Consider the following 16,971-nt stretch of genomic DNA (forward strand, 5'->3'; position numbering starts at 1 on the left):
AAACATTAGGTTCATATTAGCTGTACAACACAGTATATCATTGTTTATGACATATGGTGTCACTACAACTTAGAGTCTGGGTAAAAAGATACCACACCAAGACTTGAGCCCATAATCAGTGCTGGCACTGCATTTGATATGCACCCAAGAGCAGAGAAGGGGGTGCCGAAGAATCAAGCCCTCTTCTTCCCAGCTGTCCAGGTAGACGTTAGAAATCCCAAAGCGCTTTTGGAAGAGAAGTAGGTCAAGCCCTCACCTTGACCAATACTCCACTTTCATAACAAGTTCCAGCATTCAGGACTGCAAGCTATTGTTGAGCATACAAAAGCATGCTCTATTTGTTCTATTTTATGCAATGCAATAATTCTGTGATAAGACATACCAGTGACTTCAGAAGAACACTGCAGCTCCATTCATCAATGAAAACACAGCCTAGATCAGACTGAGATACTGGTTAACATACTTTGTTTTAGGGAGGAATACATTGCTTTTACAACAACAAAAGCAAATAAAGGAAATAAAAATATACCTCCAAGAAACAAAAGAGGAAGCGTTTAACAACCGAAGCAACATTATTTCTCCAATTCTTGTTTGTTATGCCCTAGAGTAAAATCTTCAAAAGCGTCATATTCAAAAGTGGTTTAGGAGCCTAAGTCTCCATTGAAAATTAATGGGACTTAGGCTCCTTATGAGTCACTTTTGAAAATGAAACTTAGGCCCTGAAACACTAAGCAAAGCAATGCCTAAAAACCTTTAAAAAAACTGAGCCTTGGGTTCCTAAGTCACTTAGGTTGCTTTTGAAAGTTTTACCCTTAAGTTCATCGCACGTAGTTTAGCTGCATTGTATAGTCCAGGATGTGAAATTAGACATTTTGAATCCACTTGCTTAGTCTTCCTTATTAGAGATAAAGTGCTGAAACAGCAAGTGTTGGTGAGATGGAAACAGCAGAAGAGGGGACACCTACTTTTGGTTTAGCCAGCTCCTTAATTTTCTCTATTTCTTCATGAGACATGACATCATAGTATCGGACGATATAAGGGCTGTCCCATTCATCTTCTTCCTTAAAGGGAGCTATGACCAGATGGGGATTTCTGTTTCCATCATGGTACCTGCAGAAGAGCCTCTTCTGTCGCCGAGGTGTCTGAAATATAAGCCCCAAACACACACACATTTGTTTTCTTTAAATGTTTAAGACCAAAACCAAAGTGTCCTCTATATTGTGTTACAGAAGATATTGGGAAACTGAATGTCCACACTATCTGGCCTAGAAAATTTACAGGATTGTTACTTTACAATCTTCTGCGAGTAAAGAGTAGTGACTAGTCTTTTCTCCCCTATGTTACTGAGTAAAAGCTGTGACATTCTACCCTCTATAAATCATAATAAATTACAGGTTATGGAAACCAAATGACAAAGCAAGTAGCCAACTGGCTAGAATTCTGTTTTTCATATGTAAGGCTTTGCAGCAAGACTGCTGAAACAAAGAAAAGAAAAACTCAGAAGACCCCAAAGCAGTGTCTAATCTAGGAATTACAACCACGTTTGAAGACAGGTATCAGAGACCACTCCCTTCTGCCCTCTATGATGGCGATCAAAATGGTTGCCCCATAGAGACAACTGATTTCAACTTAAACAGCTGGAAGTTCCAGTGTGGACTTAATTAAGAAACATGCTCTCAACTCTTCCAAGTGCAATATCTAAATGACTCCACATTAGGAAGAACCTAAGCCCTGCATCAGTGAGCCTGCTTATACATACAGAAACCCAGCTCAGTCAGAAAGGGCAGTTTCTACCTAAAGGGGACAAGAAACCACAGCCTACAGGCTTCCTACGTATAGAAGGAGAAAGAGAGTCCTCAAAACTATGTTCTTTTCACCATCTACCGGCAGAGAAAAGTAAACATCTGGGCTAGTTTATAGGAGAATGATGGGGATAGGGAAAGAGGAGAATTTTTTTTAAAATTGATACTATGCAGATTGCTTAAATAATAATAATTAAAAAAAGAACTCAGGGGTCAACATGAGATGGAACAGCTAGAGAGTTAATGGATTCTGTTTCAGAGGCCACCATTAAGAGGTCAACATTCACAGGCAGATACCACTTAGGGATAATCACAGAGTTCCCACTATTCTGCATCCCAAATGCAGAGTTAGAGAAACTCCAATAATATCATGGTAAAGAGATTCCAGTCAGTCACCTAAATTCTACCACAACCACGGTGACATGTCTTTCCCCTCACAGGCAGACATTTTCTATTCCATTATTAATTTTCCCCCAGAATATTTCTGAATAGAAAGGGATGACTTTTGAAAACAGACCCCTTGCTGATTGCACAGTTACATACTTGCTGGGACAGTGGCATCTGGCAGGAAGCATGTGTTCTGAAAGTAGCTTTGGAAGGGAACACTATAAATCAAACTGAAAACTTTACTATAAGCCAGAGGAACTATCAGGACACAGCCCTTGGCAGTCTATACAGCAACATGTACTGTAGAAAGAACGTCCCAAGTCAGCACTTTGTACTTCTCTCACCATTTTCACACCTTCGCCTCTGCAGAGAGCCTCATAGGTATCACGCTCTGGCAGATAGTCAGCAGGTCTCTCATAAAGCCCACCTTGTGTGGCCGATTCTGTTATCGTTGACGTCTTATTTAGTAGCTTTGCCACTCTCTCTTTCTCCAACAACTTCTCAAAATATCGCAGGTTGCTGCCTGCCCTCTCGTGAGCAGAATCTTGGTTGGGGGGAACGAAAAGAAAAAAGAAATAGTGGAATTAGTTCGTCCTAACTCAATAATCTAGCCAGAGAAAGCCTTGAGCCCATCAACACTGCACCAGCAATCCTGCCCGTGCCAGCCTCCCCTGAGATATTGTTTTAGAACAGAGGTGCAAACATACACAATGGGCTCCCATCTCTGAAATCCATGAGAACTGAAAGCCAGATCAGCTGTACACATCGAAGGGAGAGCTCAAGGTGTTTCTTCACCTCTTTTGTCCTCCCGCAGAGGTGGCTGTAATCCTTTTAACTTTATTTGTATGTTTTTATATAAAATATAAATACAATAAAAACAAAAATATATATTATATATATGTATATGCACACGATGGAAGTAGCATATAAATAAAAGAATTCATCGTTCATTATTTCCAAACCTGAAGAATCACGACCCCCTCCCCAAAACCCTGAACCCATAGAAGTCATTCAAGGCATCAATAATTAAAGTAACTAAATAGACAAATAAGTGAGACGATACCCTATGACTGTCAGGGACTCATATAAGCTAAACTGCAAAAGGATGCAAAAGTTTCATGTGTGATGAGACAACCTCATATTTTTTTCCAACCATTTCTATTAAACAGACTAATTTTTTCCGTTAACGCAGTAGCAGAGAGCTCATTAAGCCAGTCTGTGTATGGGAGAGGAACGGCAGATTCTCACTTTCTTAAAATAACTCTTTTGCCCTTTAGAATAGTTACTGCAATCCATTTCTTAATGTTAACTGGTAATACCAACTCATCCAGCACTCCTAAAATGCACACGCTTGGAGACGGAAAGATAGTGACATTAAAGTTTTTGAGAGAGCACTGAACGTGGTATTGTTTGACAGGTATACAGGATATATGAAAGGTTGGCATGTATTGTTTGACAGGTATAGAGGATATATGAAAGGCTGGCATGTGGCTGTTTGAATCTCCAATATGTGCTGTACATTGCAATACAGCTTTAAACTAACATTCTGGAGTCCAGTTGTACCTGTTTAATATCTTCTTCCTTGTGATTCATTCAGAACAAGAACCTGAAGTATCCTTCACGTTAAGCCAAATATCCTCCCAGATTTCTGTTGAAATGTAAGGCTAAATTCTTTTTTCCCATTTCAATTAGAGACCGAGATTAAGAAGGTACTGCAAAGTGTTAAGCCGCCTAAAAGTAATTCCTACTGAGTGACTTTTTCTTTCATTTCTTAACATGTTCTTCTAGAGGTGAGAGAGCTGCAACAGACTAATTGTCCCCTATCCTGACATGAATCCTTGTGCACAGCCACGGAAAGAAGGAACTGTGAGAACTGGCTGTCATCCTGTTGGAGAACACAGTCCCCACCAGCACCCACACGGGCACTGCAAGTTTCAAAGAGAGTGGGAATGTCTGGGGTAAGGTCCGAGCCATGACCTTCACTCCCACTTTGCTCCAGCCAGGCCAAGTTGGCAATATGCTGCATCCTCTCCACAGACAGCAGAGTTCCCTCTGAGGAGAGCACATACTGGAGGTTTAAGGAGGAGGTCTGGTTGAGTTAGTCCAGTTACCACACAGCCCCCTTTCCCCACCCTTCCCATGCTCTATGTGCAAGGCACAATCTTGCCTTGAGTGAAGGCTAAAGATGGATCAGAGCTGCAAAGTTCAGATCTGGACAAGAATATCTCCAGAAGTTTGGGGATACTCACCTCCAGGGTTTTGGTAAGAGCCAATCTTTAGGAAAAATTTCAGGATTGTGCCATCTAGTAGGTTTATTAAAGGAGTTATCTTACAATATTAACAGCATTAGACCTCTTCCATCTTGTGGGGATTTAGGTTAAATCAATTTTGATGTGTCTACAGGCATCGTCAATAAATTTTAGCTGTCTGAATGAAGAAAGAAATAATTCCCTGGTCTTCATTAATAGCTTCATGCAGTTTTGAGACAAACATGAAGAACAATTTCCCCTCTGCCCAGGTTTTATTTTATATTGTAAATAATTCTGAGCTTTCCTGAGAGCACATATTTATAGAGTTCTGCTCAGATACAAACATGGTCTATGAATGCAGATATCCATGGTTGCAGAATATTTGTGGATATCAAGTGGATATCTGCAAATTTGCAGGGCTCTAGATATAAAATTTCGATCTGCATCTGCAGATATCCGCAGATTTGCAGGGCTCTACTTATTTAACCATACTGGATAGCATCAAAGAGTGCAGGCAAGTACAGGCCAAGCCTCCTTACACTGATAACACCACTGAGCCTCTCTGAGCAGCCACTGCCAAATCTGTCCCATTGTGTGATAGTGATAAGGACGATTTATTTGTGCTTTGCAGACATTGCCCAGGCACTGGCACAGAAGATTGTATTTAACAATAATATACATTCACATTTATATGGGGATTTTGATCCTCAAGAGCTTTCCAAAGTTAAGCTGGTATGTGTGTGTAACGATCATTTTGCCCCCTACTGGGGTGCAGCCAACATTGGGGTAAAAGACAGCAGCTGTTTACCAGTGTATAGCCACATAGCACAGCTGATTAGGGCATGAATTGGAGAAGAATACGTACCTTGCATTTCAGCTCGGCTAGGTCACACAACCAGGTACAATCATTCCTTCCCATATGACTTAACCTATAGCTCACTCTCTTACTAAGAAGGAAGAAATGAAAGTTGATCTGCTATGAGCTAAAGACAGTGCTTTTTAAAAGCCTAATTAGACCAAGTTCATTTAAGGATTTGAAAAATGCAGTCCCTTGAAAACCTGTGGGCAAAAGCCTTTTCTTTTGGCATAAAGAAACATTAAAAACCATCTAGTAATGAAGCAGAGAAGTTGGTAGGATTTAGTAGAGAAAACAGCATCCTGAGAGTCAGTCAAATATGGAGAGAAAGGCCTCAGACAATACAAACTTCCGCCACTAACAACAAAAAGCCTCTTTCCATGACAGACAGTACACATGATTGACGCTGCACCATGTCAGGCGTGTGTTTGCTTTTGGGGTCAGCTTTGCGTGAATTGTAGGACACCTTTTGAAGAGGGCTTTCTATACAAACAGGCTGTAGTACCCAATATTTATGTTATTGTGTGTCACAGGGTAGGACATTTCTCCGTAAATGCTGTTGTGCTGATTGGAGCACGGGTGTTCTTGGCACTGCCACCTACAGTACATCCCATTCCTCCCTGGCTTTAGAAAAATGAATCATTTGTACTTCTCACCGAGAGAAATCAGGCGCCTGGTGAGCTCCACGGCCCTGTGTAAGTCACCGAACTGGAAGACAGCAAAGCTGAGATAGTCCAGGATCTCCACTTTGGTGATGGCTGCATCTTCCCCTTCATCGTGCTGCTTCAATGCCTGCTGCATCCACAGCACTGTATGATAGTAATCTCCTTCATTGTAAGCAATCTTTCCCATGCCAAAGCAGTCGTCCACTGTCAAAGATGATCTGTATTTTGTTCCTAAATTTAGAAAATAAAACAAACTATAAGTGCTCTTTGCAAATCTTGAGTGAAAATATTTTTGGCTGGGAGATATTTGTAAATACTGACCTCGTTTGAAAAGGTTTTTAAAAGGGGACACCCTGCCAAGATTTCAGATCCTCTACCACTCACCAAACTCCATTTATATGAAAGAGTTAAGGGTCATATCCTGACATAGCTCCATGTGTTTATTTCCTATGGAAGTAAATGGGAGTTTTGTATACAAATAAGATTGTGAGCTCTAGCTTACATTCCATCTATGATACTTACCTGACTCCAAAAAGCATATCTGGGCACTTCATAATCATTAATGTGGTTCTCCTCACCACACCGCTGTAAGGCAGGGAAGTGCTATTATTCCATTTCACAGATTGGGAACCGTGGCACAGAGAGACTATGGGTACGACTGACTACACAGCAAGCAGCAGTGAGGCTCGGAGCTGAGAGACTCGGGCTGGTGCTACAGAACTAAAAACAGCTGTGTAGATGTTTGGGCCTGGGCTGGAGCTTGGGCTCTGAATCCCAAGATGAGGGGTGGGCTTCAGGGTCTGTGCTCCAGCCCCAGCTGCAATGTCTACACATTTATTTTTAGCGCCACAGCACAAGCCTGCAGACCTGGGCTCTGAGACTTGCTGTCGTGGGTTTTAGAACAGTGTAGACATGCCCTAGGTCAGCGGTTCTCAAACTAGGGGCGCAGCTTGTTCAGGGAAAGCCCCTGGCAGGCCGGGCCAGTTTGTTTACCTGGCGTGTCCGCAGGTTTGGCTGATCGCGGCTCCCACTGGCCGCGGTTCGCTGCTCCAGGCCAATGGGGGCTGCGGGAAGCAGCGCGGGCTGAGGGATGTGCTGGCTGCCCTTCCCACAGCCCCCATTGGCCTGGAGCGGCGAACTGCAGCCAGTGGGAGCCGCAATCGGTCAAACCTGCGGAGGTGGCAGGTAAACAAACCGGCCTAGCCCGCCAGGTGCTTTCCCTGAACAAGCAGCACCCCTAGTCTGAGAATCACTGCCCTAGGTGACCTGCTCATTGTCACACAGGAAGTCTGTAGCAGAGCAGGGAATTTAACCCAGGTTTCCCAAGTCCCAGGCTAAGACCCTGCCCACCAAGCCATCCTTCCTCTCATTGTGAGCTCTCCGGGGCAAGGGCTATCTCTGTGTACTTGCTTGTACAGCGACTACAGTATCAATGAGAACCTAACCCCTGTTTCTAGTCTTTAGCTACTACAATAATAATGGCAGGATGGGGCTCCAATTACTGTAATTAGCATTTTCTTTTGAAAGTAAAGGAAGAGTTTGTGCCCACACAAATCTATTTCTACAAGTCACTGAAGACACTAGTTAAAAGACATAACACACAAGCCATCTTGTGTGACCTACGTATGCACAAATCTGACACCACGATAAGGATGGCTCACATTCTCAGCACCACATGTGTGTAGTCGGTGCAAGAAGACATATTTATGCTGCTGCTGCAATATACCGTGCTCTCAAAATCAGCTGGAAAAGATTATGTGGCTTTGGTGGAGATGGCTGCCCTCGGAATGCATACAGGAACTAGGGACAGTAGCTACACTTGCACACCTAGGCTTAGTGAAAATAATTTCTTTATAAAATGTTATGGATGTGATTGGATGGCGGCCTGAGGCTTTCGTGGCAACAAAATTCATAACCTTCCACCAGAATTTCTCAATCATTTTCACAGTATGGACATTATCTTAATTGTGAGCGTGTCATCTCCTCCCACTGCCAAGCCAATAACATCCCTTTGGCAGTAGCTGCTTACAGGGAAAGGTAATTTTAGACAATTATATAGGATAATTTTAGCTGCTCTTAGTTTGATTTAACAGCTGGATGCAAGAAGAAGCAAGTTCTCAGACATTTGGGAAACCTCCATTTTGAACTGTGTGATGGCCTTAAAGGCCTTCTCCCTTTCTCTCTCAGCAAGCCCTTTAACTTTCACTGGTCCAGCTTCAGCAGGGCTGACAATAAAAGTCTTTCAAAAAATAGAGCTCTCAAACAGAAGAACCTTGATAGCAAAAGACCTTCCGCCCTGTGTTTCCTGGGTGGTGGGGTTGCCATCCCCTTGCACCGCCTGGAAAGGAGATGCTGAGTCATCCCTTGTCCTCCTGGGACTCGACAGTGCACTGGCAAACAGACCCTCTCTATTTCTTCCCTCTTCCCAGTGAGAACAGGGACCCTTTTGTTTTGTTCCTGCCTGCCCAAGGTGTCAGGGTTGATTTGGTAACTGACTGATTGAGTAGACAAGGGGGAAGCCTATCCTCACCGAATACCACAAGGCTCCCAGTCCCAGTTCTATAAGGAAACAGTAAACTAGTTATGTCTCAGATACTAACTACCCCTTCTTAGGGCCACTTCCTGTCTCCCAACACCTGCCCTCTATCATTTCCAAGCCCCTGTTTGCTCCAGAATTCCTGGAATAGGGAAGCCTGGTCTTAAAGGGCCAGTATACCCCATTACTCACAAACTTGTCATTTCACTGCACGTGTCTGTGTTCACAGATGTTAAGGCCAGCTACAGATTAAGGTCTGCAATGGATTAGACCCAATTTCAACTTGCAACCAGTAGTACACAACAGTGGATGATACTTTCCACTGTTCTTCTAAGCTTCTGTGTATAATTTGCACATCTATCTCCAGGGCCCCCAGAAAATTTAAACTTGGGACTTCTGACACTGTCAGAAGGAGACATACCATAAAACACTATACTAATTATCTGATGTGTTAATATAGAAACTATATTAGATGAAAGGAAGGATCATCAATAGTGCTCAGAACTGGCCAGACTGTGTTCCCACTGCAGACAACAGCAAAACTCACAGCAGAGCAGAGCTAGGCCAGGCCAATGCTGAGCACAACCGAAAGAGGTTAATTAACAAACTAAAGATCTTTAAAAAGTGGAAAGGCAGTAAGAAGTCCCGATTCCCAAAGTTTTCATTTTATTCTCAGAGCCTAACACTCGATGACTGACTGATAATAATAAGACCTATAAACAGAAGAGAGATGAGACTGTTTAGCCATTTTCTGGAAGGATTCCTGCCATGTCTGCTGATGAGCTGCTCAATCAAAACTCCATTAAAAACACTTTATTATTTGTTTAGTTTGTGCAGAATGTGCTAACTGGTGCAGAATTTTATTCCGTTGGAGACAAATACAACACAAGGTTTCATAACACTACCCATCCTTTTCTGAATAGGGGACAAATTAAAGAGGAACATTTTCAAGAGCAATAAATAACTTAAGAGCCTAAATCCCACTGACTTTCAAAGAGATTAGGTGGATGGAAAGCTGGCTAGATTGTCGGGCTCAACAGGTAGTGATCAATGGCTCCATATCTAGCTGGCAGCCGATATCAAGTGGAGTGCCCCAGGGGTCGGTCCTGGGGCCGGTTTTGTTCAATATCTTCATAAATGATCTGGAGGATGGTGTGGATTGCACCCTCAGCAAGTTTGCAGATGACACTAAACTGGGAGGAGTGGTAGATACACTGGAGGGTAGGGATAGGATACAGAGGGACCTAGATAAATTGGAGGATTGGGCCAAAAGAAATCTGATGAGGTTCAACAAGGACAAGTGCAGAGTCCTGCACTTAGGACGGAAGAATCCCATGCACCGCTACAGACTAGGGACCGAATGGCTAGGCAGAAGTTCTGCAGAAAAGGACCTAGGAGTTACAGTGGACGAGAAGTTTCAGAGTAACAGCCGTGTTAGTCTGTATTCGCAAAAAGAAAAGGAGTACTTGTGGCACCTTAGAGACTAACCAATTTATTTGAGCATAAGCTTTTGTGAGCTACAGCTCACTTCATCGGATGCATACTGTGGAAAAAGAGAAGTTGGATATGAGTCAACAGTGTGCCCTTGTTGCCAAGAAGGCCAATGGCATTTTGGGATGTATAAGTAGGGGCATTGCCAGCAGATCGAGGGACATGATCGTTCCCCTCTATTCGACATTGGTGAGGCCTCATCTGGAGTACTGTGTCCAGTTTTGGGCCCCACACTACAAGAAGGATGTGGAAAAACTGGAAAGAGTCCAGCAGAGGGCAACAAAAATGATTAGGGGACTGGAACACATGAGTTATGAGGAGAGGCTGAGGGAACTGGGGATGTTTAGTCTTCAGAAGAGAAGAATGAGGGGGGATTTGATAGCTGCTTTCAACTACCTGAAAGGGGGTTCCAAAGAGGATGGCTCTAGACTGTTCTCAGTGGTAGCAGATGACAGAACAACGAGTAATGGTCTCAAGTTGCAGTGGGGGAGATTTAGGTTGGATATTAGGAAAAACTTTTTCACTATGAGGGTGGTGAAACACTGGAATGCGTTACCTAGGGAGGTGGTGGAATCTCCTTCCCTAGAAGGTTTTAAGGTCAGGCTTGACAAAGCCCTGGCTGGTATGATTTAGTCGGGGATCGGTCCTGCTTTGAGCAGGCGGTTGGACTAGATGACCTCCTGAGGTCCCTTCCAACCCTGATATTCTATGATTCTATGAGATTCAGGCTTGCAAGTGCTTCTAAGTGACTTTTGAAAAGGAACTTCTCAGATGCTTTTGAAATTTTTGCCCAGTCTCCTGAAATGCTGCCATCATGAACATGTCAATAAAATCACTTCTTCAATACAAGCTGAATCTTAAAGCAGAGGAGGCTGCTGTAGCATTACCTGGTAGTCTCCCCTGAGACATGGTCTCAGGGTCCAGTCTATATGTGTCCTGTAGACGCATTAGAGCCTTAGCAGCGCCTGTCTCGTCTTCCTCAGTTGGGAAGAGCTGACGTTGAACTGTGAGGTTCGCGATAAAACCTTTCAGTTAAAAAAGAAGAAAACAGTTAACTCCTCAACTCATATGCATATAATCAATACCAGACTGGCCCAGGATTGGAAACATGCGTTTTGTTTTGCAACACATCCTCAGTGGGAATCAAACAGTTGAGATTTAAACATAAACAGCCCTCTTGTCAGACTCTTCAGTTATATACATATCTTGTTCTTTACCTTTTGGTTTAAAGGCAAAGCTTATGAGCTCAAATGAGAGACATTAACAGAAGATGCTCAGTTCTCATGTGATGCACCATTAACAAAGTAGGGCAATGGATATTATAGCCTTAACCCTAATAATTTTTATTTTCCCATAATGCCTTTTCCTAACATCCCTCCTGCTTCCACAATATCCTCCCTCACTTTTCCTTTGGCAACACTCCACCAAGGCAGATGCAAGATCTCAGCATTCTCTGGAGGCCTCCAAACTCTGTGAACTTCAAGCATCTGCTAACCCATAAGAGTTCTGTGAGATGTGAAGACCTCAGATGACCCAAAAGAGGCTCTCAGACCATCCCACATCCCATTGATGACACAAAGGGGGTGTTTGGGGAGAGACTGAGTACTTATCTCACTTTAGTTTGGTACATGGGATGAGATTCACGCCTGATTATGTATTTTCCAACTGCTTCAACCCATCTCTAACAAAGAGTGAAAATGACCTAAGTTTCTTTACTTTCTGACAAGTTAATTGTTCATTTGGGGTTTTCTTAATAGCAAACAATGAAACAGAGAGGGCTGAACCAACATCATACAACAAGGGTGGGCAAACTTTTTGGCCCAAGGGCCACATCAGGGTTGCAAAACAGTATGGAGGGTCGGGTAGGGAAGGCTGTGCCTCCCCAAAAAGCCTGGCCCCTGCCCCCTATCTGCCCCCTCCCACTTCCTGCTCCCTGACTGCCCCCCTCATAACCCCCCCACCCATCCAACCCCCCCCGCTCCTTGTCCCCTCACCACCCCCTCCCGGGACCCCCCGCCCCTATCCACACCCCTGCTCCCCGACAGGCCCCCCGGGACCCCTGACCCATCCACCCCCGTCACACTTCTTGTCCCCTGACCGCCCCCTCCCAGGACCCCCGTCCCTAACTGCCCCCCCAAGACCCCACCCCCTATCCAACCCCCCGCTCCCTGTCTCCTGACTGCCCCCCTCCCTGAACCTCCGCCCCATCCGACTGCCCCCTGGGACCTCTTGCTCCCCACTTCCCCTTACCATGCCGCTCAGAGTGGCAGGACAGGCTTGTTGGAAAGCCTGGGAGGTGGGCGGAGCGCAAGCGGTGATGTGGCTGTGGGGGAATGGGGACAGCAGGGGAGGGGCCGTGGGCTGGCCTCCCTGGCCAGGAGCTCAGGGGCCGGGCAGGACGGTCCCACAGGCTGGATATGGCCCACAGGCCATAGTTTGCCCACCTCTTTCATACAACATCAACAGCAGAGCCACAGTGCATTCATTTTAAAGGGATACTCGCAACTAACAAAATAGGTTGCATAAAGGAAGAACTTTAAGTGTATTATGCAAATAAATTGAAGTGTTGAGCTATCCAAAATTATATGAAAGGTTGTAAAAAAAAAAATAATAAGGGAAGAAAACAAAAGTTCTGATTTTAATTTTAAGTGTTACATCAATCACAATAGTATTGATTTTACAAAATATTACAGGGAAATCTTTAAGAGCAAAATTAAAGACAGGAGTAAGTGCTCAGTGGAATTAGTGATCTAGTTGTTAGAAAAGTTCATAATTGTATTTGTTCCAGGACAGCTATAAAACGCTTGGCTGAACAGACAGACTTCAAAGCATCTAAACTTTTAGCATAAGCAGAATGGAAAGAGAAAACATGCAGTCGAGTTCAAAGAAAAATATCTCCTCCTTTTCTTCTTTCACTTTCAGAAAGTCCAATAAAAATAAACTGACAAAAAATGTTTAAGCTTAAGGAAGCAAGATTAAGACAGGTTCTCTGTGAAGAATATGTAGTAAGAAGCAGGGTTAGCTGTGGAACATTTTTAGAAGGATAAACTCATGAATAATAGAGAAATATATAGACATTAACTCTATAATGTTTGCCAGCTGTTTATGTTGGAGCAGATCAGAAGCCTCTGGAGATCCAGTCTGGGCAGCAGAGTTTGATTCTTAAGTCCTTCTATCTACTGATCCAAAGGCCAAGGCAGACCAAAGACTAGCACTACTGAGTGCTGAGAAGGGAAAAAAGAATAAAAACAGATTGGGAAGACTGAGTGGAATAAGATCTTTCCTATAAAGCTGAAGTCTCAAGAAAAAAAACGCTTTAAATAAAAGTTGTCCTAATAGTTGGACCTTTTGGTATATCATCTTCTTCTTCCCTCTGCCCGATGTTCTAAAATAGCATGAAGGGCTTCTGCCATAATCAAACTAATGGCACTGCTTCTGGGACAGATCAGGGTATTGACCAAAGGGAAATGTCTAATGGTGGCTGGGAAGTGGTGAACGGTAGCCAGTAAACAATAAGTTATTTCTTGGTTTGTAAGTTTCACACAATTCAGGCAACAATATCTGAAATCACAACAATTAAGTCTGCAGATTTCCAGTATATGAGCAGGGGAAGGAAAAAGCAGAGTTGCAGCAAAGTTACAGAAACTATTTTCTTCCCTTTAACACCTTACCACTTGTTGAGTCCTGAAGAACTAGATTCTCTAATTCCAGCCAATCGGTGTTTAAACGCTTCACCAATTTATATGCATTTACTGGGTGTGCAAGATAACCTTCTGGGTCGGAAGCTGATTTCATAGTCAGTGCATCCATTTTTTCAGCCCAGCTGGAAAAAGAATAGTATGTCTCAATCTGAGATAATTTTATGAAGGCGTGTCTTCCCTATTATCATCACATCTAAAAAGGAATTGCTCCTTTTGCTATATATAGCCAGCTGTCTTTGCTATATATAGCCAGCGACTTACTTTTAACTCTGTAAGGGTGAATCATGGCACAACTGATTTTTTTAACTGCAACAAAATATAAATATTTCCTACCTGTAAGGCCACTGGGCACAAATCTTATTTGCATTAATGTCTCAGCCAACAATTTATATTATGTTGAATTATGAAAAAGATACATTGTGCAAGATGAACTACACTGTAATTCTTAAAAAGTCACTCTCATTTACATCTCACTATCACCATCACAAAATTAGTTTGCTTTTTCAAAAGCTGTTTAGGCTCTTATGGGAGTCATCCATGCACACAGATGGAAAGACAGATCCTTTAATTTTTCAAGTTATTAGGATTCTTTTCTTCTAATAATAGGTTAATGAACATAGTTCCATCATACGCTCATGCAGAAGTAAGTTGGCAAATTAAAAAATGATAGTGATGAGTCCTAATATTCTTTTGAGTGTCACAGATGAACTCTTATTTTAGTTCGATATATGGTACTTCACCAATGCTACAGTTGTGCTCTCATCCCCGGCTTTATCTGATCTCTTAGCTGAACCATTGCGCATGCACCAGAGCTTCATATTTCTCTCTCCAATATGCAGTGGGAACTGAGCACACTACCGAGGCAAAACTAAAAAGTGAACAATAAAAGAGCTTTGCTCTAAGCAAGATCCTTGAGCACAGTCCAAAAGCTTCCACTTGCAAGCTTGCAGTTTCATAATTAGAGGGGTCACGAATGTAATAATGTTTCCAACTGACACAGAGATAATTTAGTATAAATTTATGCAATTATCCCCAAGTTGCCCATGTATTTTCTGTGTATTATAATGTTCCAGCTCAAAATGGAATCCAAAGCTACTAATTCTTCAGAGATACTTTAAAGAGATCCTGTCAGATTAAACTCCACGTACTCGTCAAAGCAGATTACTTTACCCATGCTCCTAGTAACATTCTTTAGATTTTTCATATTCTTTCAATTTTAGTAATTTAATTTTCACTATTTACTTTGTTTGGGGGGTTTTGCTGTACAAAAGGAGGGCCAAATTTTGATAATCATGTCGAGTAGTATCTTACTTTGTAAACAGCTCCACTGAAACCAATGAGACCAATTGAGTAGTAAAGTACCACTTTAAGTGAGTGAACGTGGCAGAATCTGGTCCTTATTTTTATCACAATATGGCAGTTTCATTTTTGCCTATAATTAGTATCTAAGGAGCTTTGGGGGAATTCACTGTAGGGGAATTTTTTTTTTAATTAACTATTTCTACTGAAATTTAAAAACATACACAAAAGACATTTCTGCTGACATTTACGCAAAAGCTCGTTGTAACAAAAACCTACATCTGAAATCTAAACTGACTTGACCATCTCCCTTTAAAGGAAAATATATTGACTGGATTTCAAAACTTGTAAGGGATGTATATTACTTTTCCCCGAATGGCCAGATTTTCAAGAGAGCTCAATAGCCATTGGAGCACTTAAATGATGTGGCAAGATTTTCATAAATTCTCAGCACCCAGAAGTTTCCATTGAGAATAAGTGGAACTGCTGAGTTCTGAGCACTTTACAAAATCTGTCCCCAATTATAGGTGAATAGCATTTCTAAGACCTAGCCCTGAAAAAATGGCTTTAAATCTTTTACAGAACTATCTGAGTGTTGTTACTCTATCTGTGATGCTGTAATCCCTATTCAGAAAACACATGCCAACACTCAATACTCTGGGTGAACTTACTTTTTTCTTTTTTAAATAGATGAATAGTAACAAATTCCTATAATCTACTTTTAGGGACATTTAAACAGGGATGATTGGCAGGAACATCTCAGCTGTCAGGACCATGTAGCAGGAGAAAAGTGGCTTCTGAGGCAGCCAGGGCCCCGAATATATCAGAATTTATAGATCAGAAGCCACCTTGATCCGCATTGGAAGTAAATATAATCAGTGCAGCATGGAACACATGGGTGCAAAGTGCTCATTGTGGGCCTGCTAAACAAGCAGCCTGCCATGTTCTTCCTTAAGGTTACTGCTTCTGAGTGGTCTACAAAGGTAGCTCAACCATAACATGTTGACACAGTCCAGCTGAGAGGTGCACAGATAACTATGGCAGAGTCTTCTTGAGAGAGGAAAAGTTCCAACATCTCAACTGATAGAAAATGCACTCTTGGCTATTGCTAGTACTTGAGAGTACTACAAAGATCCAAAAGAACACCTAGAGCGGGGATCTCCCTCACCCCTGCTCTTGCTGGAATAAGCCTCAGCCTGCTTGCTCTTATTTATCCCTCTCCCTTGGTCAGGCACTGGGGAAAGCAGTGGCAGTACTATCCGAGAGAGAGAGAGAGAGAAAAGGTGATATTGTACAGTCAACATATAAATAATGGAGAAGTGCAGATTTGTTATGCAATCCTTCTCCTTACCTTTTAATCTTAGAGAGTTTAGATTCTTCTGCTTGAATATATTCCTTTAAAGACTGCACCAGATCTTTCTCTGCATAAATCAGGTCTGTCATCTGACCTACAATGGAAGGAGAAATTTTACTACACGAGTAAAACAAGGGACTACCCTTTCCCATGGGCACAGAAGAGGGGAAACATCCCAGACACTCTAGGGCTAGTAAAACAGCTTGAAGAATCAACAAAGGCTCAAGCAATTTACTACTTTGAGGCTAAAATGAGAAAAGCTAGAGTTTGGGACACTGAATTCCTGTTAAAACCAGGTGCCAAATCCTCTAGTTGGCTTTGAAAATGTCAGCCTTAATGTCTTCTGGAGCAACTTTGCTGTGACCCCTTCATTGCCTTTGAATGATTTTAATATTAGTTACTTGCACCTGTGTGCAGTCAAAAGAGATTTGACACAATTACAGTTAGAAGCAACACAGTTAGTGGTCAAAATAATTGCCATGGCATCTGCTCTGCATGTGGACACAGATTAGGTCATAGTGCTAGTTTATTAGTGAATGCCACATGCACTAGTTAGAATGATAGTTCCTTGGTATGTGGCTTGCAAATAGTAACTGTGGAAACAACAAATATAAAAGACTTACGGTCTAAC

General features: G+C 42.5%; 1 protein-coding gene across 5 annotated transcripts in view; it reads right to left on the reverse strand.

Moving 5' to 3' along the window:
- P4HA2 (prolyl 4-hydroxylase subunit alpha 2) overlaps positions 1 to 16,971 on the reverse strand; it is a 54,407-nt gene that overhangs the window by 18,690 nt on the left and 18,746 nt on the right. For 4 of the 5 annotated variants that reach the window (XM_074960478.1, XM_074960479.1, XM_074960477.1 and 1 more), the window contains exons 3-8: positions 16,338 to 16,434; positions 13,658 to 13,809; positions 10,874 to 11,011; positions 5,951 to 6,190; positions 2,534 to 2,733; positions 966 to 1,142 (exon numbers count right to left, since the gene is read on the reverse strand). In XM_074960478.1, the coding sequence (XP_074816579.1) occupies positions 966 to 1,142; positions 2,534 to 2,733; positions 5,951 to 6,190; positions 10,874 to 11,011; positions 13,658 to 13,809; positions 16,338 to 16,434 (1,004 nt within the window). The remainder of the gene's footprint in view (positions 1 to 965; positions 1,143 to 2,533; positions 2,734 to 5,950; positions 6,191 to 10,873; positions 11,012 to 13,657; positions 13,810 to 16,337; positions 16,435 to 16,971) is intronic. The other variant, XM_074960481.1, reaches the window with a different exon arrangement.

Source organism: Natator depressus, chromosome 8 (genome assembly GCF_965152275.1).
Source record: "Natator depressus isolate rNatDep1 chromosome 8, rNatDep2.hap1, whole genome shotgun sequence".
Taxonomy (NCBI): domain Eukaryota; kingdom Metazoa; phylum Chordata; order Testudines; family Cheloniidae; genus Natator; species Natator depressus.